A 25,509-nucleotide genomic window follows, 5' to 3' on the forward strand; every position below is an offset into this window, starting at 1 on the left:
TTGGCCATGGAGACAGACATTGCCTCCAGCGCAGGCAGTGGGAGGAAGCTAGCACTGCAGCTGCCAGGCCTGGATCTGCTGTGGGTAGAGAGCTTCCATCTCCAGAGCTCTCTGTCTGGTTCCTTCTAGTGAGCTCTAAACATGACACTTAAAATAACAGAAGATTTGGAACTCCTTGGTAAGGTACCATGGTAACGATTGCTAGCATATATTTATAGTGAGACTTAATTCTGCACCCCAGGTTATCAGCAGTAAAGGGACATTGTTTTTCGCTTCAGCAGAAATCTGCAGGGTAGGTTTGTCCTAGGGTTTAAGCTGGAATCTTCTTAGTCAGGAAGGAAACTAAGGTGCCAGAAGAGGAGGTGATGGTGGGAACCTCAGGTTCACCTCCAAGGTGCTGTGTCGGACCCAGCTGTGAAGGGAGCAATGTTGTATGGCTCCCTTTGCCCCTAGTGTGAGAATTTCTGCCTGATTATCGATCTCTAATACAAAACCTTTTCATTTCTCACCAGATATTTCCTCTTTAGCAAGAGAGTGACTTGCACTACTCCCCTGTTCTGTGCATACAGCACTGCTAATGGCACCAGCTGCTCCATGCTCCCCAGCTCCCTTATATCTGTGTCCACATACACGCTGTACTTGGAGAAGTGAGCTGTTGTGGGTGGAGAAGTGATCCTGAAGATCAGACTGTAGCCCAGAAATCTGACCATGATCTGCAGCCAGTGCAGCTACCTCCCTTCCCCTCTGTTCCAGCTTCACCTAAGGTGAAGTGACTGGCACCTTTCGCTTTGCAGTTGGAATCAAACACATGAGCTTTTCCACTCCGCTCCCTATTAAAGGTTACTAATGGGTGTCTTGAGCTCAAGTGTGCTCATCCATAGATCTCAGCTCCAGATGGTCTCTGTTTAGCTATTAAAACAGGCTCCTAGTCACTAAGAAGTGACACTAATAATGGGGAGGTCACTGCAAAGCAAGAGCCTGGTGAGGACAGTCAGAGGAGGAGCATCTCTCCCTTTCCTCATGTCCAGCCTGACCGCTAACGGGACCTGACCAAGGGAGAGGTGACCTTGGATTGCAGAGAAGTGGTCAGGGGCAGCTCTAGACATTTCAGTGGCCCAAGCACGGTGGCATGCTGCGGGGGGCGCTCTGCCAGTCGCCGGTCCCATGGCTCCGGTGGACCTCCTGCAGGCGTGCCTGTGGGAGGTCCACCGGAGCCACAGGACCAGCAGACCCTCCTCAGGCATGCCGCCGAAGGCTCCCTGCCTGCTGCCCTCCTGGCGACCGGCAGAGCGCCCCCCGCGGCATGCCACCCCAGGCACACGCTTGGCATGCTGGGACCTGGAGCCACCCCTGGAAGTGGTGCCTCCCTTTCCCCTAAACACCAGAGCCCAGGAGCAAGAACAGCTTGTACTGAAGCTGAAGTGGCAGCTTCCGCCTCAGGCCTCGTCACAGGGCATAAAAGGAGGCAGGAGATGCTGAGTTCTGCTCAGGGTTTGCAGGGAGTGTTCGATGGCTAGCAACCTCACCCCAATACAAGCAGTGCAGGGACTCCAAGGGCCTTGGAGCAGACTTGTCAGGGAGCCCAGCTCTCATCCTTGTTGCTGGGATGTCGAGTGCAAGACCCCATGATGTCTGCCAAAGCGCTCTCTGATTCTATTGTGTTCTGTACAGGTCCTTATACTGCCCTCATCCCCCTAGTATCTGAACACCCTCCTGTAGTGCAGGAAGTGAGATGGAGTGAGGTCAAAGAGAAACAACTGAGATATTTCAACACTCGTGTGAAGAGCCTGGGCAACAAAATGGAAGAACAAGAACTACTGGTGCAGGACGTGAACCTGGACATTATAGGGCTAACAGAAAGATGGTGGACTAGCAGCCATGCTGGAATTCAGGTATTGGTGGGTATACACTGTTCAGGACAGAGAACTAAAGGTAAAGATGGTAGGCTAGTGTCGTACATCTATAGTGCAGTAGACTGTAAAGAAATAAGAAGTGAGAGTATGGATAAAACAGAATCAGGCTGGGTCAAAATCACCTTGGGGAAGGATTGTGAGAGAGGTTCTATGGGGGGTCAAGTATAGATATGAATAGAGAGAGAAACACTACCAGAAATCATGCCACCATGGGAGACTAACTTCTTAGATATCAATTGGAGAACAAATGCTACTAATAATGGTCATGCCTAGTTATTCCAAGATGTGATAGACAACATATTTCTTCACCAAATAGTCACTGAACCAGCAAGAGGCAATACTATTTTCGACTTGATTTTGGTAAATAGTGAGGACATTATAGAAATAATGGGAATAGGCTATATCAAATAACGTTGGCTCAAGTGATCACAAGTTGATTCAGTTTAAATGAAATGGAAGGATAATCAAACCAGTAACTAAGGTTTTTTATTTGAAAAGGACAGACTTTGGGAAACTGAGGGAACAAATTAGCAAAAGACAACTGGACTGAAGAGCTCTGGGACTTAAATGTGTAAGAGGCTTTGAATTTCTTCAAGTCAAAGGTGCAAAAGCTATCTGGAATTTGCATTCCAAGCAAGTAAAGCTTGTGGGAAAGGGGTCAAGACCTAACTGGATGAATCACTACTTCCCAAAGGATGGTAGGAGGATGCAGAGTACCTACAAGGCATGGAAGAAGAGATTGGTCAACAAAGAGGGCTACATCTTGGAGGTCAAAAAGTATAGGGATAAAATGAAATTTGCCAACAGTCAAGCTCAGTTAGACCTTGCAAATTAAAAACAGAGTAAAAAGGTATTTAGCCACATAAATAAGGAGAGATCAGAAAAAGAAGTGGGACCCCTATGTAGTGAGGATGAGATACATAAGAACAGCCATACTGGGTCAGACCAATGGTCCAGCTAGCCCAGGATCATGTCTTCCAACAGTGGCCAATGCCAAGTGCTTCAGAGGGAATGAACAAAGCAGGGCAATTATTGAGTGATCCATTCCCTGTCGTCCAGGCCTAGCTTCCAGCAATCCAAGGCTAGGGAAACCCTGGCCACTTTGGCTAATAGCCATTGATAGATAAACTCATGGAGGGTAGGTCTAATTCTTTTTTGAACCTAGTTATACTTTTAGCCTTTACCATATACGCTCTGCTACCTACCCAATAAAGAAGAACTAACAACTTAAAATCCCTTGTTCAAAATTTTTAAGTAACACTTAATTTTCAAATGCCTGAACAGCAAACTTTTCTTATCTGCATAGTAAATACTGGTATTTTTATCTGTTTGAATAATCAAAGTGGTGCTTTCCGGGCCTCCTTGGTTGCAAAGATCTGAACTGCTGCCTGCTGAAGGTCCACAGTCTGGCCCAGCTCATGCTCTATGGAGATGGTTGCAAGGCTCTCCTGTGTCATTATGGAGTGTAGATGTGTTTTTATTAACTTCAGCTTGGAGAAGCTGCGTTCTCCACTGGCAACTGTTACAGGAAGTGTTAGAAATATTTGCAGAGCAACAAAAGCATTCGGAAAGAGGGCGGTCCTCTTATTTGTGCACATATATTCCAGAACAGCCTTTGGAGTTGATCCCGCTGAAATGTATCTTGAAAGGGCTTTCAGTTCATCACCTAAATCACTTGCATCAATATTGCATTTGTCATCATGTGTCAACACTGTCTCTAGTGCCCTGCATTGCTGGTGTAGGTCTTCTTCAGGTATAGTGAGGAGTTTTGGAATATCATGCAACATCCCAAATATACTGCTGTGTTCCTTGAGCTGCATGAAACATTCTTCAACTGACTGTATTGAACAATCTAGCACCTGGTTAAAGAATTCAACTTTGAATTGTTGTTTGGGGTCTCTTGTGGGATTATCCCATGCCTCGTAATCAAAATGTCATCTTCTCCAGTGACTCTTTGTATTCTTGAATGGGTGGGAAAATAGTTTCAGTGTGAAGTTCCTCTGCCCACTTCTGTGCGCTCTTCAGAACGTTTTGAAATCCCTCCTCTGACCAGTAAGACTGGAGGTATGATTTTACTTTGTCCAGTTGTTTCATTGCTCCAGATATATCAAGGTTAACACCTTGGAGTCTCTTGCTTACAACATTTATTTCAAACAGTGTGTCCTGCCACAACACTAAGCCACACAGAAATGTGAAGTTATGTATGTTTCTGGTTATTCCATTTCCCTCTGCCACTGTTCTCCGATGAACAGTTCCTGTCATAGCATTATCCTCCATAATGGCAACTAGGGCATCATCTGTCTTCCCAGTTTGGTGTTTGATGGGCTTTATCGCCTCCACTCGACTTTCCCATCGCGTGGCTCTCAGTGGTTTCAGTGTCAGAGAGGATGTTCCCAGATGCTGCTTCAAAATTTGCCATCGATGAGTTGATGCAGAGAAAAATACAGAGATGCTTTGAATGACATTAAAAAATTCAGCAGCCTCACTAGAAGCTGATGCTGCATCATTGACCACCAAGTTCAATGAACGAGAACTGCATGGGACAAAAAAAGCTCGAGGGTATAACTCTCGGATCCGTGTCTGGACTCCTCTGTTCTTTCCTCTCATGTTGGCACCATTATCATAGCCCTGACCTCTCATGTCAGCTACCGCAATTCCCGTATCTTCCAGCTTTTTAAGGAGCACATTTGTCATACCAGCTCCTGTAGTATCATCAATGTCAATATATTCTAGAAAATGCTCTCTGACAGTCACCATTGCAGGGACATTTTCATTAGGTTGTGTTGTTGTTACAAAACACACCATTAATGTCATTTGTTCCGTATGGCTGATGTCAGGTGTGCAGTCCAGAATAACAGAGTAATATCTTGCTGACTTCAAATCTGCCATAATCTTCTGTTTGACTTTTGTTGCCAGTAACTATATGATCTCATTCTGAATTGTTTTTTCCAAGGTAGTGGTGTGTGTACATTTCTTGGATGGTGACTCTTCTTAAATGCTCCTGGAGTACAGCATCAAACTCAGCCATCAACTCCACAATTTTAAGGAAGTTTCCATTGTTTGGCACATACAGCTGATCTGAAGTGCCACGCAGTGCTAGGTTTTAGGTAGCAAGCATTCTCACAATGCCAATGAGCCTTTTCAGAACATGTTGCCAGTAAAGAGACCCTGATGCAATCTTCTCTTGATTCTGATCATCTATGGTGGCCTTTAACCTTAGTGTCATCTCAAGCTCTTTCCACCTATGGAATGCTCTCTGGTGATTTCCCGCCTTCTCATGGCATGACAGATTTCTAGCCAGATTTTTCCAGTCCTTTGTTCCTGTAGAACCCAATGTGGCTGGAGCATTCGACTGGAAGAGTTTGCAACAAAAACAGTATGCAGCAATCTGGGTTTTTGAGTACATAATCCATGGCCTTTCCACTTTGTCACCACTGGGGATTTCACATCAGTAATGTGTTGGATGGAAACTTCTATTTTCTTTGTCTTTGGGGAACATGAAGTTTTTCACTTGCTGTGGCCCATGCAGTACAAGGAAGTCCCTCAGGCTACTGCTAAGTGGGTCCACAGTCCTGAATCATCTAGACTTAAGGAACTAAACTCAGCAGCAGCTGTTTCTTGCACCTCCACCACACTCTTCTCTGATCTACACTTTTATTTGGGAACGTGCATGGTTACATCCATTTGAGATGGAGATATGGATGCTGCAGTAGCTGCCTGGTCACCTGCACTCTGACTAACTGGAAGATCAGGCATCTCCTCACCACTCACATCCTCGCTGGGGCCAGAAGGCTCACCATGAATGTTTGTGTCTGTGTATCTCAGGAGAGCTCCTTCCTGTTTAGCTAGAAAAGCTTCCTTTGCTTTCTTTCTTTTTCTGAATGCTGCCCCAGAGGGGCATTTTCTTCTTTCACTCATGACTGCTGTTCTGTGCCAGCTAGAGTGGCTCTCAACACTCAACTGAAGGGGACAAATAAGCAGGCTGGTAGCAGGGCCTGAGTGAGGGAAAATATCAGCATTTCAAGGGCCTAACTGGCTCCTACTACTTCAGTTGACTGCCTGTTCTCCTCAAGTGGTTTCAGGGAAGCAGCAGGAAACAGAAAGCTCTCTGAGAAGCTGGTGTGAATCAGTCCAGGCTCCTGGAGGTGCTAGAGAGATACATAAGAGGCTCCTCCTTCTCTCTCTCCCTGCAGCTCCTGCTGTTTTCTGTTATTCCCTCTCACCTTTTCTCCTGCCTGCCTGTTATGTCTCTTGTGCCCTCCTTCCTCCAGCACTGCACTCCACCATCTCTATGCATCTAGAGCATAGAGGGGGGGGAGGGATAGCTCAGGGGTTTGAGCATTGGCCTACTAAACCCAGGGTTGTGAGTTCAATCCCTGAGGGGGCCATTAAGGGAACTGGGGTAAAAATCTGGGGATGGTCCTGCTTGGAGCAGGGGATTGGACTAGATGACCTCCTGAGGTCCCTTCTAACCCTAATAGTCTATGATTCTATGATATGCATCAGCACCAGATACAATTTTTTACATTCTGGGTCCTAGTGGCGCCCCTCACAGTCTGGCACCTGAGGCGGCCACCTCAGTTTGCCTCATGGTAAGGCCAGCCCTGGCCTTTTCATGCCTAGGGGTTGCTTTGCAGGCACCTTTCCCCTGTTAGCCTCAGCCCTAAAAACTCCCCTCTGTCTCGTGGCTAACAGCACCCCCATCCGGGGCTAGTTTAGTAGCAGAAATGGTTCAAACAACCCTCAGGGCCCCAGAATAAAGTCCATAACCATAACCCAAAAGTTCATACTTGGCCTGGTTCTTCTGCCATACTTGGAGCTTTTCCTCAGTCCCAATCTGCTTCACCTGAAGCTGCTAGTCCTAGCCCTTTCTTGCTGGAGCTCAGTCCTTTGGCCCTGGCTTCCTTCTCCTCTCAGCCACATTCTCCTCCCAGGCCTTCCTGCTTTGGCAGGCCACTTCCAGGCTCTACCAGATCCAACCCAGGTGTACCTTTTTAGTAATCTGGGTTGGCAGGCTATAGGCCCTTCAGCTCTTAAGGGACAAGCCACCCTGTTACAGGACTAAAAGAGCTTAGTTTGTTTAGCCTAGCGAAACTCCAGCTAGGGGGGATCTGATTGCTGTAGAAACACATCTACAGGGAGGGTGAAGATATAAGCTGGCACAAGAATGAATGGAAATAAAGTGGCCCTTAATAAATTGAGGCTGGAAATGAGCAGACAGTTTCTGGCGTTCAGAGGAGGGAGATTCTGGACCCTCCTCCCACAGGAACCAGGGGGCAAACACCGTCACTGAGTTTAAGATGTTTTTTACATTTATGAACAAGATTAAATGATGAGTGGCCTGTGATTTCAGGGGTCTGGACTTGGTGACAGGAGGTCCCTTCCAGTCCCTCATTCCCAAGGGATGTGATTAACGTCTGTCACATACAGTTTGTTCTCATCCAAGTCCCCGCCTGGGGGAGAATTGTGTGTGCAGTGGAGTGCTTTGGTTTGGAATGCCCCCAGTGCTCCATATTTCTGTCCGAGAAGTGTGTCTGGCACAGGGAGCGGCGTGTGGGAGGATTGGGATGGCTCAGTTCCTGTGAGAGTTTGTTCCACATGCTTGTCAGGCAGGATGCATGGTCCAGTGGTTAGGCCTTAGCCTGGGGTCTCAAGGATCTAGGTTCACTTCCTTACTCCACCACTCGTTCCCTGTATGGCCTGAGTCTCTCCGAGCCCCCTCCCATCTGTACTGTGGGGATGACGGCCCTGCCTGCTGCACAGGAGAGATGCGGGGTAGTGGAGAGAAGTATCGGAAAGATTGTGAGGCTCTTGATGCTACAGTAATGGAGTCGGGTACCTAAGGTAGGACAGGTCCCTGAGAAGACTCTATCTCCTGCAGACAAGCTTTGCTTTTATTGCAGACAGTTCTGTTGTGGTCGGAGCAGAGTTGTGGTCCATAACCCTCATCCTGGATTATAAGGCGCTTATAAGGCCCTGGCCACAGAGCTCCTTGAAGATAAGGGCTGGGACTTTGAACATGACTCGATGTTTTGGGGAAGTCAAAATATAGAGCAGTGATGGGTCTTGCAGTGGCCTGTGTCGCTGAGGAGACACTGCCACATTTTGTACCAGCTGGAGTTTCCTGAAGGCTGATGGTTTCATGCCCACATACTCTGCATTGCTGCTGACTAGATGCGTGGTGACACAGGCGTGGGTAGCCAAGGCCAAGCCATCACTCGGCAGAGTCTCTTTGCCAGTTCGAGATGATAGAGAATGTTTCTCACGGGTTCTGTTGTGTGAGAGCTTGGCACTAGTGAGAAGTCCAGGAGCACTTCTCAGCTATGGACCAAATTGCCAGTTGTGGCTGTGAACCTTTACTAGGGGACGCTGCACCGTCACTGCAGACTCTTCCAAGTGCATTTCCTCTGCTCACCAACATTACCTCTGCCTTGCTTGGGCTTCAGTCACCTGTTCAGCATTTCTGCCTGTCTCCAGGGCCGTCCTTAGGCATAGGCAACATAGGCAGCTGCGTAGGGCACCTGAAAATTTGGGGCACCACTGGGTCTTAGTGTCCACCCCCTTGTTTTTCTATCCCTGTTCTGACCATCCTGCAGGCTCCCACAGATGGCCGCTCTAGCCTAGTGAGTCTTCCTTGGGAGGGAATCTAGTATTTTAAAGTGAAAAAACCTCCAGCCTGCCAGACCTATTAGCACAACATTGAAACTGTTAAAGACACATTCAAGGGGTAATAAAGCCATTTAACAGGCATTTGCCAACCCCAAGGTATATACTGACAGGTTTCAGAGTGGTAGTCCTGTTAGTCTGTATCAGCAAAAACAAGGACGAGTCCTTGTGTCACCTCAAGGACTAACAAATTATTTGGGCATAAGCTTTTGTGGACTAGAACCCATTTCATCCGATGTCCATGAAAGCTTATGCCCAAATAAATTTTTATACTGTCAGTTTCTGACTTTACTGACAAAAACTGTTGTGCATTAATGTAATATTTACACAGAACATGTCAGTCTACAGGACCTTAGTTTAAAATTTGCTTTAAAAATATTTCATTAGTGAGCTGGTGAAGATTGTAAAATCACATTTCTAAAAAACGCTTGCATAGAGTTTTAGATGCACACTCATCTTTAGCCTTAAATGCGTGGATCTTCAGACATACAGTTTTTTAAATAAATCCTTCAAAAGACCTCCCTTATCTAAAATACACATTTTAATTACTATAGTTACAAAAAAAAAAAGTGCTTCCAAGTCTTCCTGTCCTTTGTGTCCATCCCTTCACCACCTCTCCCCCCACTCCCCACTGAAGAGAGCCCTTAAAGGGACAACAGTCCTTCCCTTCCAGATAGCTGGACAAAGAGTTTCTCTTTCTTTACTTCTGACTATCCGACGAACTAGTTTTAAAAGAACCCACCAGCAAAATCAGTACCTTAGTAAGACAAAATCCTTGTTATACCTAAAATCTTTGGAAACATATTTTTTTAAAGTTGGTGAAATTTCATAACCATGTCTCTTGTTATGGAGATCACACAAAGTAAATTACTGTTCCCTTTTTCTAAAAGCAATGAACATTGTTATGAACACACTAAACCTCTCTGATTAATTTAAAAGAATGTCTTTGTTTCAATGAGTTAAATATGTAATAATCTGGAATGCTGTCTTAAGATTTGAGTACATCTAAAATATAAATTCAACTTAGAAATACTGAATAAGAAAATGTAAAACAGAGAAGAGCTGCATCATGTATTCCATTATATGTAATGTTGTATTCAGCAGGACAGCTGACTCACCCTTACTATGAAGTTTTTGCAAATAAATCTCTGACAAACTTCAGGGCATATCAAAAAACCTGTGACTGACATTTTTATTCCCAAATTTTAGTGCTTTTAATTAGGTACTTTCTTCATGTCCATTCTGCGTGAGGGAGAGGGCATGGAAGTCTCTGTGGGGAACTGTGACTCTCCGCCACCATGAGGCAGGCCGGGCATCTCATTATCCTTTGCTGTCAAGTCCCTCCTCTCCCTCCCCCACCAGGTTGTGAGCTTGGGCTGCCATCCGGCACAGGGGCACCAGTTTAATAATACTGCGTAGGGCCCCATAAATCCTAAGGACGGCCCTGCCTGTCTCTCTCAACTATTCATGTATCTTAACCATTTCAACAGGTGCTTAAGGGCCTTAAGAACCCAACTATGCTTAGGGCAAAAATTCAAGCTCTGAATTTTTTTCTTGTTTGTTATTACAATGAAGATCATCCTAGGGCTGCAGGAGCAGCACAGCCCAAGTGGCTGTGCCATACTCCTTGCCGCAGGGGGACATGCAGAATGCTGCAGTGGGAGGAGAAGCTCCTGTTATTAAAAAGAAAAGTAATGAAGTGGTGAAGCATAAGATTGTAAAGAAGGCCTGACCAGGCTGTGAGCACTGGCTGCTGCTGCCGGATCAAGATTAAAATCTGTAGGGAAATTTTGTTCCTTTGCACTATCAGAAATTAGGCCTAAATTCAATTGCATTCTGCACAATAGCTGGCAGCAACTGAGGTTAAGTGGACCTGCTCTCTGATGTGTTCCTGTTACTCTGCACTCCCAGCTCACGTGACTGCAGTCTGCTCTTAGAACAGGTCGTCATGGCAACTGATTATTTCTATTACTGTACATGCGAGTTCACATTCTGGGCCTGGCTTACGCTTGGAAATTTCCAGTTAACATTTTTATTTATGAGAAAGCACAGAACTTCAGTGAGGGAGAAAGAGAGAGACTGAAACCAGGCCAATGTGTGGCCCCGAGCATGCCACGACTGCCTGCTCTCCCCAGACTGCTGACGGAGAAGCTAGGTTGCGGACCCAGCAGCCTGGCAGATTTTGGCATAAGCAAATCCAGACATCCAAGCGACTTTGAGGAGCTGAAGGTCAGAGTTTCAATTCCCTCATGCTGCTTGGTTTTGGTTAAATTTCAGCCTTTTCCAGCAGGAAGCCGCCCAGCAGAACAAAGGGCTGTACTCGTGGGGGTGGAATCGAGTGTCTGGCTGAGGTTCTCACTGAGGAGCTGCCAGAGGCCAGCTGGTGGGCTCCTGAGGAACCTCTCCTCTTGCTGGCTTGTGGCCTGTTCCCAGGATCCCCTCAGTATAGTCTAATTGCTGAGCTCCTCAAATGCTGTTCATGTGCAGCGTGGCCTGCACAGGCTCTCACCTGAGATGAGACCAGGGACTGCTTGGCAGGCTGGTGGCCCGCAGATTGCTTGGGCAAGGACGGGATTCTCATGTGTAGCATAGTCAGGGGTCCAGCTGTGCTGAGAGTGCCAGTGAAGTAACGTACAGATTCTCCAGGGCCTGCGTCCTGTCCGACAGACTCAGGTCACGAGTGCTGTGGTACATGGTGCAGCCCGGTCTGACTGGTGGCCAGTAGAGCTGCAGCAGAACTAGATGATACATCGGTGGGGGGAAGCTTTGGGTCTAATTCTCTTCTCAGACAACCTCACTGACTCAGTGGGCAAAATAGGGGCAGAATTTGGCTCCCATGTAAGAGCCAGAAGAGCGCCTACGGGAGGGGGAAATTGTGAATGATTTCAAAAGTGGAGGAGAGCTGAGCCAATCTTCTCAGCCAAGGGCCAGCAAACCTAGGGACTGACAAAGGGACTCCTGAGAAAGTCCAGAGGGTGATAAATTTCCTGAGGCGGGCATCACAAGGGGCCATCTGCTGGGACATAGACCAGCCTCTGCAGGAAGCAAGGCCCTCTGGCAGGGCAGATGTTCAATGCTCCTTTTCCTGCCTGGAGCCCAGGAGAGTTAACTGCACACCAGGTGCTTTCTGTTCTGCAGAGGGAGGCAAATGGACTCGACCTGCCACCAGAAGGTGCCAAGAAAAAGCAGGGGTGCCTCGTTAGATCGACAAGAGGAAGGCACGGGGAGACAGCCAAGGAGGATGCAGGGATATGGAACTAGAGAAGCGCTTAGAGCCATTCAGTTGAGCAGATTTCCCATCTAGGAGAGAAATCAGACAAGAGGAGGCTGAGGATGGACAGTAGTCCAGCCAGTGACCAAGAAGCCAGCACTGAAAAGAGATTGTGCATGAAGAGGCAAGAAAGGACCTCGAAGGCAACTTGAAAGTGAGGGCTATTTCCAGGCCACCTGTGAGCCAGACATGGAGCAGGGTGATGCGCTGCCTCCGGGAAGCCAGGATATGGACAAGGAGTGTGCCAAAGGATACAGAGGGACTGCTCCTTCGTGCAGCCCACCTGAGAACCAACAGTAACTGAGGAGGCTCAACAGAGCCCCTGGTGACACTGATGGCCTGGAGCAACTCAGGGGACCATCTGGACAAACAGCGCACCAGTTGAAGTGAGCAGCACACAGCCCCCATGGAGACACCGCTTTTAGAGGAGAGGATGCTATCCTCCATCCTCACCATGGTACCAACGGAAAGGGAGGTTCCCACAGTCCGGCAGTTGGATAATGAAGGGGGAGATACAGATGTAAGTCTGGCTGGATGAAGGGCAGAAATCAGCTCTCCTGAAAGCTTGGTTGAAGCTCCCCATTCCCTGCAAAGGCAATGAGTGATGCAGTGTCCATCCAGCTCACACCCTGCTTCACTAGTGCCCCCTGCTATTGTCCACAGGGACAGGCATCCCTGCTGCCATGCCAAGCACTGCACCCGCAGGCATAGCTCTTCTCCCAAGAGACCAGTGAGGAGCATGGTATCAATGCAGAGAGAGATAGACATGCTAAAATGGTGTGAGAGTAACTGGACCGCTTGTCCAGAGCTGTGATCTCTAAGCCTGAGCACTTGTGCAGCGCCGTTGTGCCCTGGTACGCCATATGGAGCATGTGCTGTGCGTGAAATTCCAGCGGAGGCCACTGCACTGTGGGCCTCAGAGCCTACGGCGGAGCAGAGCTCCGCAAGTGACGTTTGTGCAGATCAGCAGTGCCACCTAGTGAGCATTTGGTTTAAGTCCTGGCTCTTTCCAGAGGTCATCAGGCCTCCTCAAAGGCAAGAGAGGGGCTAATGAGGTGAGGTTCAGTAGCGCTGTCTCTGGAGAGACTTCCAGGCAATGTCTAAGCACAGCAGCCACTGTCTCCCTGCATCCTGATGAGCTAAGGCATTTGTGTGACCAGTTTGCTCTCTGAAAAACACTCAGGGAGCTTCAGATAACCCCAGTCCAAAAAGCTCCTCCAAGCGCAGTGCAGCAGCATGGAGCTCCTGCCGTCGCATTTACAATCATTGCAATTTGTTTTACGTTTGGGTTTTTCTGCTATTTTGTTCCTTGGTAAAATGGCTTCTCAGTGTGAGCTGCAACCTGCTTGCTTTGCCCCTGCCATTCATTCAGCCCTTTGCCTCAATCCTACCCTCATGCAGCCCTCCCCATCCCCTTCGTTCAGCCCTCCTCCACTCACTGCATCCCTGACCTGTCCCTTATCCCCTTCGCCAGCTTTCCCTGATTGTCAGTTCCGGGTAAGGTGTATATCTGCTAGACTAGAACCACAGTACGATATCAGTAAGGATGCAAAGGGAAGCAGTGGAAAGCTGAGAAATGCCAGAACTAAGGTTTCTCATGCACTGAATTGTGGCCTTTTGTGCATTTCTCTGTAGTTTGATATGCTCTGCAGCTATGCGATCGCATACTATTTCTCCACAGGAGTTTAATGCACTGGACGGGATCCTCTGGGAATAAATCAGAGTTGGGTGTCAATGCCTGCCTGATGTATTGCAGAAGCTGGCTGGTCTGTAGTGACTGAGGCAGGGAACAGCAGGGAGAAGAAGGAGTATTGCCAACCCCACAATTCATAGCTCGTGAGTCAGACTCCACAAACCATGAGACAATTTTCCCTAATATTTTTTCCCTAATTCTCATTCTTGGAAACAGCTGACTCATTTCAGCTGAAACTTTCCAAAAAACAGCCTGAGGCAGATGCCTGGCACAGAAAATTTCAGCAAAAACAGTTAAAGTTGGGGAAGTCATAAGCACCTGAAAACAGAGTCTTATAATGGGAAATGTCAGGCAACCTTACTGATAGGTGTATATCTACCTATAGTATGACAATAGCACACAGGAGTCCTGCATGACAGGGGTTTGAGGGGCCCTGCATCAGTGGTGGGAGATCGGGGTGGGGATGAAGGGATAGGCACGCGCACACATCCCCATATACCTGCTCATGCTCCAAGCAGCAAATGCTGTGGGTTTTCCCTGGGCCTACTGGGAGCCACTGTGAGGCGGGCTGAGGCACCTAATCACTGCTCTGTTGGCCCCACCCCCATCTCGCCACCAGATAGGAAGCAGAAGCCTTGGCCTGGGCCAGAACTGAGCCAGGCCAGGCTGGACAACCAGTGCCATGAAGTGAAAGAACCCCCCTGCTGCTCCCCTCTCTCCCTGGGATAGGATTGGGCTGCCCCCTCCACAATGGGACTGGCCTGCTAGTCCCCGAAGCAGGAATGTCCACGTCTGCCTCCATGCTGTGTGGGGACTCGCGGGCTGTGCATATCCCATGAAATTCAAACACTTTCTCAGGATGCTGCCGTGGATTTTAAAAAGCATGCAGTTCTCGCAGGGCCTTGCCCCTGTGGCCTCAGCACAAAGAGATTTGTCCACTGGGTCCAATTGCTGAACCTCAGCAAAATAGGGCCAAGCACTGTAGAAGCTTTCACGAGTGACCCCCAGAGTCTCTGGGATAGTATGTCCTTCCTTGCAGCCTGACCTAATCACAAGAGATGCTGCCACAAACCAGGTGTCAGGCAGGCCCTTAAAAATACTGTAGCACTGAGAATGCAACTCCCCATAAATCCTGGGGTCTGGTTATCTCCAACTGAAGAATCTGATTGTAGTGCCTTTCTCTTTAGTCATTCTAAGGGTTGGCTTCTTTCCTTGGCTTCCCCTACAGTAACTGGTTTTCCAAACCCTACCCACACAGATACCATTGTGTGTCCCCCGTGGCTCTGAAAGTCCTTTCTGAGATGGATCCTGCTGCAGCTTGTTAGGGTAGGTTGCAGGTTATATGGTAGTCACCAGCATTCCACTTCTTTATCCACCTTTCCTCCCACTTCATCTGGGAAATTGCTCCTCAGAGGCAGCTCCATCGGCGCTGTATTGTGTTTTGTTTCCTGCTTCTGGAAGTTTGCCAAGGGAGGTGGAAGTTTGCAGGCTGGTCCTGTGTCTCCTTGGTAGAGCCGTAAGGGGAACAGGATGGATTACTGGCTGCTCCTTTTCCCTGTGACATGGTGAGGTGAAGGGCACAGGGATACCCTGCCTTCCTCACACTTTGTGTTCTCCCTTGGGAGACTTGAACGTCTTGGGACTTGGGAAGTACTCCCATGTCCCCTTTCCTTCTCTCCTGCCCTTTGGGGCTCATTCTCCTTTTCTTCCTCCCCCAGATCTTTCCAGCTCCAGGCTAGAGGTGCCATACTGAGCTGGGGAGCAGGCAGATGGCATCTCCCGCTCCATCCCCTGCATACACATCTCCTCCAGGGACTGAACTGCTCATGAAACAGCCCTTTCCTGGTTGTGCTAGCAGAGTAAGGTGGCTGATGCATTAATTGTACAGTTGCAACTAAAAAAAATCCTCTACCCAGTTCTTCTCACCTGTCCTACTCTCTCTCTCTCTCTCTCCCCAGGGAGAGGCAGGGGTTGGGTGCAGGCAACTGGTGCAGGTACAGAGGGTACAGCCCATCCTGTATGGTGAGTGCCCCCTCCTCCTGCCTCGCCCACCAGGGTAGCAGTAGCAGCCCGTGGTTCAGAAGCTATTTAAAGGGCCTGGGGCTCCCCTGCTTCCACTGCCCCAGCCCTGTAAATAGCTGCAGGATCCCTGGTGAAGTGGTGGGGCTCTTTAAAGGACCAGCGCAGCAAAGGCATCTGGAGACACCCCCCCCGCTACCCCAAGGCTCTGGGGGCTATTTAAAGAGCCCGTGGCTCCCCTGCTTCTACCGCCCCAGCCCTGTAAATAGCCGAGGGAGCCCTGGGGAAGCAGTGTGGCTTCAGCAGCTATTTAAGGACAGGAGCAGCAGAGGCAGCTGGAGCCCCGGCCCTTTAAATAGCCCCCAGAGCCCCCTGCTACCCCAGGGATCTGGGGGTATTTAAAGGGCCCGGGGCTCCCCTTCTTCTACCGCCCCAACCCTTTAAATAGCCATGGGAACCCTGGGGAAGTGGTGGGGCTCCGATGGCTATTTAAAGGGCCGGGGCGGTAGAAGCGACGGGAACCCCAGACTTTTTAAATAGCCCCCAGAGCCCCACAGCCCTACCCCAGGGCTCCAGCAGTGGGGCTCTGGTGGCAATTTAAAGGGCCTGGGAGCCACAGGCCTTTTAAATTGCCCCCTGGGGAAGCTTGGCCACCCCACTACAGCGCACTGGCTTTTGCCAGATCACCGTACTGGGGCTTGGGCATGTGGCCCTCTTAGGGGCAGGCTGATTCAGGGGAATTGGATGAATTGGCCTAAAGCCGGCCCTGGCGGCTGAGATCTGAAGGGCTCTGGGCTCTCTGCGGCTGCGGGCAGCTCAGAGCCCTTTGAATCCCGGCTGCGGCTGAGATTTAAAGAGCTCTGAGCTCGTGGGTGCCTGCAGCTCAGAGCCTTTTGAATCCTGGCCACGGCTGAGCAGCCCAGAGCCCTTTGAATCACAGCCGCGGCTGAGATTTTCAGCCCAGAGCCTTTTGAATCCCCACCACTGCGAGCAGCCCAGAGCCCTTTGAATCACGGCCACTGCTGAGATTTAAAGGACTCTGGGTGCAGGCAGCTCAGAGCCTTTTGAATCCTGGCTGCAGCTGAGATTTAAATGTCTACACTGAGGGCTTATCTATGCTTAAAACACTGCAGTGGTACTGCCTATGTCAATGGGAGGGGCTCTCCCCTCAATGGAGGTATCTGCCGCCCGAGAGGGGGTAGCTAGAGCCGCAGGTGAATTCCCCCTTCCACGTAGTGCTGTCTCCACCGGGGACTAGGTCACACTAGCTGCGTTGCTTGGATGGATTTTTCACAGCCCTGGCCACACAGTTAGACTGACCTAATTTCCAAGCGTAGACCAGGAACATGCGGTGTGTGCAGCCACACACTCAGCGCAGACATGGCCTGGGAATGAACATGAAGCTCCAGACGGTAGCCAAGGGCTAGTTCAGTGGTTTTCAGCCTGGGGGTGCAGCCTCTGTCTGAGTTTTCAAAGGGGGCAGCACTTCCATGCAAAATTGTTGGGGTCTGCAAATGAAAAAAGGTTGAAAACCACTGGGCTAGAGGAAGGGAATCCGTCTTCCTGATACCAAGTGCTACAAATAGGCCTGCAAGTCCATGTCTGTTTCAGCTCAGCTGTTCCCCAGGCAAAGCTTAAGCTGACTCAGACTAGAACAATCAGGTGCTAATGGAGTTACATTTGCAACTCTGAGGGTATGGCTACATTTGGAATTTCAAAGCGCTGCCGCGGCAGCGCTTTGAAGTGTGAGTGTAGTCAGAGCGGCAGCGCTGGGAGAGAGCTCTCCCAGCGCTGCATGTAAACCACATCCCTTACGGGTGTAGTGTGCAGCGCTGGGAGCCGTGCTCCCAGCGCTGCTGCCCTGATTACACTGACGCTTTACAGCGCTGTATCTTGCAGCGCTCAGGGGGGTGTTTTTTCACACCCCAGTTGCAGCACTGTAAAGTGTGAGTGTAGCCAAGCTCTAAAAACGAGGAATACTTGTGGCATCTTAGAGACTAAGAAATTTATTTGAGCATAAGCTTTCCTGGGCAACAGCCCACTTCATCAGATGTGGAAGATGAAGTGGGTTTTAGCCCACGAAAGCTTATGCTCAAATAAATTTGTTAATCAACTCTGTTAATAGCCAGGTTCAAATCACCATCAGAAGGAGCAGAAGGTAATTTGCTCATTATCAACACCCTCTGGCTGTACAAGGAAATGATCATTATCAACATTACAGTCCTCAAACTCATCCCGACTCCACCCTGCCCTCCAGAGGGGAGGGATAGCTCAGTGGTTTGAGCATTGGCTTGCTAACCCAGGGTTATGAGTTCAATCCTTGAGGGGGCTACTTAGGCATCTGGGGCAAAAATCAGTACTTGGTCCTGCTACTGAAGGCTGGGGGCTGAACTTGATGACCTTTCAGGGTCCCTTCCAGCTCTATGAAATAGATAGATATATTTGACTGTGCCAGGAAGAGCCTTGGAAAGAAATATGAGCAGCAGCCAGCAGGACCTGGCACGATGAAATTGCTGCCCCAACCTCAGTGTGATAGATAGTCACAGATCAGAAGCAAGTTCCACACAAATAAATGATCCACTCTTGGAGCTGGTGCTGCTGGCTCTAGAGAAATCCTTTTCCCACTACAAGCCAAACCTTGCCCCTGGGCAGATACTGACCTGGGGGGTGGCCCTTTCACACTGTTGAATCAGAAGCCCTGCTAGCCACTCTCAAAGCCAAGTTAGTCAGCTGCAGAGGGGAGCTTGTAAAACTGCCTCTCATGGCTCCCACTGGCAATCATGAGCAGAACTGAGGCTTCCATTCCATCTCCAGGCCACCAGTCCTGGCCGTGGGGTGGGGGGATTTGCTCCTTTCCTGGTGATGATGTTCGTCCATCATTGTCAATGAAGACCTCAACAACTCATTCATTCGATGACCGGGCTCTGTGCGTCCGAAGATGACTGATCGGTCCGATTCGGGCGTGGAACGTCCTGTCATGCGTCGGGCAGACATGTGATGGCACTGTCGATGATGTACGGGCAGCTCTGGACTTGCGCAGCTCACACGTTCTTTCAGCCTCAGCAGTACGCCTCGCCTCAGAGGTATTACTGCCTGTGTGAATGAGGCTGCGCCATGCTGGACGGTTCAGTGCGAGGGTTTCCCATGTGGCGATGTTGATCTCAAGGGACTTCAGAGAGGTCTTCAGCGTGTCCTTGAACCGCTTCTTTTGTCCTCCATGGGAGCGCTTTCCCTGGGTGAGTTCGCCGTAGAAGAGCTGTTTTGGAATGCGCTCGTCTGACATTCTCACGACATGTCCGGCCCATCTGGTCTGGGCTCCCATCAGCAGTGTGTGAACTGACGGCAGACTGGCTCTGGTAAGGACTTCAGTATTGGGCACTTTGTCCTGCCATCTGATTTTTAGAAGCTTTCGCAGACAGGAAATGTTGAAGTGATCTATCCTTCGTGCATGACTCCGATAGACAGTCCACGTCTCGCAGGTGTACAGCAGAGTTGGAAGCACCACTGCTCGGTAGACCTCCAGCTTCATTGGTAGGCTGATCCCTCGACGTTCCCAGACGTTGGAGCGCAATCGGCCAAATGCAGAGCTGGCTTTAGCAATTCGGCAGTTTACTTCATCATCGATGGACACTGCTTGGGAAAGGGTACTTACTGCCCAGGTACGTGAAGTGGTCCACTGCCTGAAGTCTCTGTCCATTTACAGTGATGGACGGTTCTGAGTAGGAAACATGGGGAGCTGGCTGGTGCATGACCTCAGTCTTCTTGATGTTAATGGTGAGACTGAAGTTGTTGCACGCAGATGAAAACTTGTCCATACTGGCTTGCATTTCTGGCTCTGTACTAGCATTCAGAGCACAATCATCAGCAAAGAGAAAGTCTCAAAGGTCAGTTTCCTTCACCTTGGTGATGGCACGCAGTTGCCTCAGATTGAATAGTTTCCCGTCAGTTCTGTACTTCAGGCCTACTCCTTCAGTGCAGTGTTGAAAGGCATCAGTCAGAGTGGCAGAGAATATCATGCTGAACAAAGTAGGTGCTAAAACACACCCTTGCTTGACACCGTTGGTGACTGGGAAGGCTTCAGATGTTTCACCGTCATCCAGGACACGAGCCATCAGACCATGATGAAATTGACATACCATTTGTATGAACCTGTCTGGACAGCCGAATTTCGACATGATCCTCCACAGGCCCTGGCGACTGACAGAGTTGAACGCTTTCATGAGGTCCACAAAAGTTATGTAGAGTTCACGATTCTGCTCTTGACATTTCTCCTGTAGCTGATGCACAGCGAAGATCATGTCAATAGTCCCACGTCCCTTGCGGAAGCCGCACTGTGATTCTGGCAGTAAGCCCTGCTCCAGGTGAGTGATCAATCGGTTCAACAGAACTCGTGCAAGAACTTTCCCTGCTGTAGAGAGCAGTGAGATTCTACTGTGATTGTCGCATACCTGGCGATTGCCCTTCCTCTTATAGAGGTGCATGATGGACGCGTCTCTAAATTCCTGTGGAATGGATCCCTGCTTCCAGAAGGATTGAAACAGCTCAGTGAGTTTCCATAGCAGCACGGGTCCACCGACTTTGTACACCTCTGCTGGTATGGCATCTGACCCTTGGGCTTTGCCACTTGACAGCTGGTTGATAGCTTTCTTCACTTCGTCCTCTTCTGGTGAAGCATCCATGGAGTCACTGACTGCAACCTGGGGCATCTTGTCAATGGCCTCATCATTGATGACTGAGGGGCAGTTAAGAACTATTTCAAAATGTTCAGCGCATCTCTGGAGAATCTCCGTCTTCTCTTTAAGGAGCACAGTGCCATCAGAGTTCAGGAGGGGAAAGCTCTCAGAAGACTCTGGACCATAGAGTGTGTTGAGAGCTTCATAGAACTGCTTATAGTCGTTCCTGTCCGCCTACACTTGTATTTCATCTGCTTTGGCACTCAGCCACAAGTCCCACATTTTGCGCAGTCGGTTCTGTACTGTTCTGCGAGCGTTGATAAAGGCAGTCATCTTTGCCGCTGAGGATGGGTCTTTCTGATATGTACGATGCAGGAGGTGCTTCTCAGCAAGTAAGGCCTGGATTTCTGCATCATTTTCATCAAACCAGTCTTGCCACCTGCGTGGGGAGGGCCCCAATACCTTCAGTGCAGCTGTATGGACAGTGTTGCGGAATTGCTCCCAGTCTTTCTCAGTGTCATCCTCAATACGAAGATCAGCAAGCTCATTCTCTAGGTCTTCCGCTAGATTTTCATTGATGCGGCTGTTCTTCAGCTTCGACACGTTGATCCTTTTGAGAGCCTTACAGCCTTGTGGTCATCTCTTTGGCATGATACGGAGCTTCATTTTGGATACTATGAGCCTGTGATCCATCCAACAGTCAGCGCCGTACATAGCTTTTGTAACCGTGACATCTTGTCTGTCCCTTCTCCTGATGATGACATAGTCGATCAGATGCCAGTGCTTGGAACGGGGATGCATCCACAAAGTCCTTTTATGGGTAGGGAGGCGGAAGACCGTATTGGTGATCAGAATGTCATGTGCTGCACAAGTTTTCAGCAGTAACAGGCCATTGCTATTACACTTTCCCACTCCATTTTTCCCGATGACTCCTTCCCAGGCTGCGGCATCGCATCCGAATCTTGCGTTAAAATCGCCAAGCAGGATCAGCTTGTCTGTGCAGTGCGCTGATGATAGCAGAGCATCTAGTTCTTTGTAGAATTTATCCTTCACATCCTCTGGGTTGGTCATTGTGGGAATGTATGCGCTGATCAAAGTAGCTTGTTTTCCTTTTTGAAGTGGAAGCTGCATTGTCGTGAGTCGGTCATTCACACCCTTGGGAGAACTGGCAAGTTTCCGAACAAGATGATTCTTGATGGCGAAGCCAACTCCAGATTCGTGACACTCATCACTGCTGTGGCCACTCCAGAAGAATGTATAGCCTCCGCCTGACTCAGACAGCTGTCCTTCATTAGCAAAGCGAGTTTCACTAAGGGCTGCGATGTCAATGTTGTAGCGTGCGAGCTCTCTGGCGACAAGTGCTGTTCTTCTCTCCGGTCTGTCTGCCATGATGTTGTCCAGTAGCATGCGCACATTCCATGTGCCAATGGTGATCGGTGTCACTCTAAGTTTTGTTTTTGTTTGACCGCTTTTATGGGATCCCCGCCAGCCGCGGTATGCTGGCCAGGGTAAGGTGAAGCAGGCAATGTTTAGGGCACCTTTTCTACGGAGGTGAGCAGTGCAATCCTGAATAGGGCTGCTCAAGAAGACACCTGGTAAGCAGCGGGAGAAGGGACAAGCATCCCTCCAAGCTGCTGTGCTAGGGGAGGAACCTAGAGCTGGCAGGCAGCAGGACGAGGGGAGGGCAGCTGTAACCTCTGCCAGGGAGCTGAGTCTATTGAGTTTAGCAAAGACAAGGGCAAGGGGTGACTTGATCCCAGGTTGTAAGTATCCGCATGGGAACCGATATCTAGTAACAGGCTCTTCAGCTGAGCAGATGAAGGTCAAACACGGTCCAAAGGCTGGGAGTTGATGCTAGACACACTCACTGGAAATAAGGCACACATTTTTAACAGAGAGGCAGGCTAATTAACCCTTGGAACAGTTTAGTGAGTCGTGGGGGATTCTCCGTCACTGATCATTTTAAATCAAGATTGGATGCTTTTCTAGAAGATCTGCTGTTGGGATTATTGTGGGGCAGGCAGGACCGGCTCCAGGCACCAGCCCAGCAAGCAAGTGCTTGGGGCAGCCAAGGGAGAGGGGCAGCATATCCATCTCTTTGGCGGCAATTCGGTGGCAGGTCCCTCAGTCCCTCTCGGAGGGAAGGACCTGCTGCCAAAGAAGAAAGCGGCGCAATGGAGCTGCCGCCGAAGTGCTGCTATTCGCAATCACAGCTTTTTTTTTTCCCTGCCACTTGGGTTGGCAAAACCCATGGAGCCAGCCCTGGGGGCAGGTCTCTGGCCTGTGCTATGCAGGAGGTCAGACTGGTTGACCATAGTGGTCCCTGCTGGCCTTGGAGTCTCTGAATCGCCAGTGCTTAGGGCACTCGCTGTGATGGGGAGGCTCTCTCAGGATGCGTTTAAGTTTAACATGCAAAGGTCTGGAAACGTGCAGGGAGGGCACTGACAGACCCTGAACTTGGCCCTGTAGTGACACCATGAAGGAAAATAAACGGGAGGAAAAAATCGAACATGTCTTTAACAATCAGTTTAATCTAATCTGAGAACTCCAGCAGTAAGTGCATTAATCAGAACTGCCTGCATGGGGTCACTGCAGGGCAGAGGTAAGAGTTCTGCTGAACAAGAAACTCAGATGCAGGGGTGGTATCGGTCCCAGGATAGGAGCTTTTATTGGACCAACTTCTGTTGGGGAGAGACCAGCTCTCGAATTTACCCAGAGCTCTTTCTCAATTGTGAAGCATAACAGGTCAAATCACCATTCAGTCCCTGTCCCCCCATGCAGTCTATTCACCTATGGGCCCTGTGATCGTATCGCTGCTGGAGGAGGGGTTTCAGCTCAAGACAAACACAGCTTCCCCTCAATGAGGGGGCCACAGCCTGCCAGGGCAGCAAGTGAAATCTGTCACTATAAGGCAGATTTCTAATCATCATTCGCGTGGCTCTTCTCTGAACCCTCTCCAGCTGATCAAGATCCTTCTTGAACTGTGGGCTGCACCAGAACAGGACACAGGATTCCAGCAGTGGTTGAACCAGTGCTAAATATAGAAGTAAATTAACCTCTCTGCTCCTACTCGCCCACAGCTATAAGTCCAATGATCACATTAGCCCTTCTGGCCACAAAGTCACATTGGGAACTCATATTCAGCTGATTACCTCCCACGACCCTCAAACCGTTTTCAGAGTCCCTGCTTCCCAGAGTAGAGTCCCCCGTCCTGTAAGTGCAGGCCAAAGTCTTTGCTTTTAGCCGTATTAAAATTCATAGTTTGCTGGCACCTAATTTACGAAGTGACTCAGCTGGCTCTGTATCAGTGACCTGTCCTCCTCGTTACAGTAGAACCTCAAAGATATGAACACCAGAGTTGTGGTTTCAGCTCCAGCACTCCTCCTGTGGCCCCCATAGCTAACGCCCCAAACCCCAGCGTGCCCCCCAGGCTGAAACCAGGAATGGAGTCGTGGGGAACCCCAGAGCCTCAGAAGCTGGGAATGGAGCCACAGGGCTGAAGCCCTGAGCCCCAGTGCTTCCCCCAGGTCTAAAGCCCTGAGCACTGGTGCTCCTGTGGGGCAGAAGCCTTGAGCCTCTTACTCGGAGCGCCTGTGGCCATACGGGTCAGAAGTCCTGACCCCTCCGCAGAGCCCTGACCCCACCCTAGTTACAATTTGAGACCTAGCAGGTAGGCAGGTTTTAATCCATTTAATTTGCACCACGTTAATTTTATATCAGTGTCATGTGGTACCCAGTGTGATGATGTGTCTGAGTCAGTGGTTTGTTTTTTTCACAGAAAAATTTAAGAGGTTGAGGTGGCCATTCCATCCTGCTGCGGCACAAACACCAAAACCTCCACCTTTTGCAAAATGGGGTTCTTATTTTCCTGCCAGTCCCACTTGTAACAGCCATTCAGAGTGTTTGATCAGAGGAAGCATGATGCATGCCTCAACACACCCCTCTATGGAAGGGCCCTGAAGAGATGGCCAGATTGGTTTTATAACACCCAGGAGATTCCCCAAAAGTGGAGAAATTGCCACTACCCCTCTGGAGCAGTTTTCCAGCCACTGCTTGAGCATCCCCCTGCAGCCTTAACAAAGCTGAAGTATCTGGGCCAAGTTCTGTGTATCGCCTCTTCCCGAAATGCCTGGAATCCCAGCTCCCAAGGGATTAAAGCAAGCATTTCCACCCTGCCTAGCTGATGGGCTCTGAAACCTGGAGTCACTTCCTGGGCCAGGCCACACGGATTCAGTATCATTTTCAGCTCTTGCTTGTCCCTGAGCCATTTCTGTGAGGAAAGGAGGACCCATTTTGGCAGCAGGGTCTTTTAAAAGGAGGTGGCTGCTGTTTGCAGGGTGCTGGGAGGTGCAGATTGGGGCTGGAGCCATGAGTTCTGTACAAGTGAGGAGGTCAGGGGGCAAAACAAATGCAATTTATCCCATAGTAACAGACCCAAACAAGTTTAGTCCTTGGTGCCATCACCTTCCTGTGCATTAAGCAGACATAAGGGCATGTTTTTCAGACACTTCAGGCAGGCTACTGAGCATGCAACTGCACGTGCTGTCCGGCACCTTAGCACGCAAAGCAAAAGAGCAGCTAACCCGCTTGTCCCATTCAGGAGGCCAAATGTTGAATGAGCCAAGGAGCCGTCACTGCTCTGCCCTCTGAGCATTCATCTCAGGATGCAGCCCCTGCTGTGGCCCAGCTGAGAGAGGCACTCAGGCCCCCATCTCGCACCAGTGTGAAATGCACCAGCCAAGCTACAGAAACCCACTTTAAGACACATTAAAATAGGGCCATGATAGCCGGGTGCAGTTTGTTGCTGCTTTTCCCCTGCCCTGCACAACAGCTGCCACCTCGCCCGCCCTCCATGGCAATGGCTACAGCGAGAGCCTCTTCCTATCTCCAGTGAACAGCCCTGGCCTGCTAGCGAAGCTAGTGGGAGAAGAGAGCCCATCTCGGAGTCTGACGGTTTAGGGCAGGAGGTCTCACCCTGTTTCTGTGCGCCCCCCAACATGCTATAAAAGCAGGGCCTAGCAGGGCAAGGGGGACCCTTAGGCATAAGTGTAGCTTGACTTCTATTTTGGGGAGCAGGGCCCAGGGGTTTCAGGGCTTTAGCCCCATGGGGGTGCCCTGGCTCAAGCCCCCTGGTGGCACCAGAAATCAGGTCTCAGGCCTTCAGCCCCGCGGCTCCTGGATTCAGCCCTGCATGGGCACCAGAGCTCCCAGCTTTAGCCCGGGGGGGTGCTGGGGCTCAGGGATTTAGCCCTGTGGGGGGGGCTCAGGGCTCCA

At 49.8% G+C, this 25,509-nt stretch overlaps 1 protein-coding gene across 5 annotated transcripts in view; it reads left to right on the forward strand.

Annotated features, from left to right (window-relative positions):
* LOC115660332 (polyamine-modulated factor 1-binding protein 1-like) overlaps positions 1–25,509 on the forward strand; it is a 351,977-nt gene that overhangs the window by 296,651 nt on the left and 29,817 nt on the right. Inside the window, exon 1 of one of the 5 annotated variants that reach the window (XM_030581659.1) lies at positions 10,665–10,808. The exons of the other annotated variants lie outside the window; for them this stretch is intronic. Coding sequence (XP_030437519.1) covers positions 10,689–10,808 — 120 coding nt within the window. The 5' untranslated portion in view covers positions 10,665–10,688. Of the gene's footprint in view, positions 1–10,664; positions 10,809–25,509 lie in introns of those variants that run through there. 5 annotated transcript variants of the gene reach the window in all.

The sequence above is a fragment of the Gopherus evgoodei genome, chromosome 12 (assembly GCF_007399415.2).
Source record: "Gopherus evgoodei ecotype Sinaloan lineage chromosome 12, rGopEvg1_v1.p, whole genome shotgun sequence".
NCBI lineage: Eukaryota > Metazoa > Chordata > Testudines > Testudinidae > Gopherus > Gopherus evgoodei.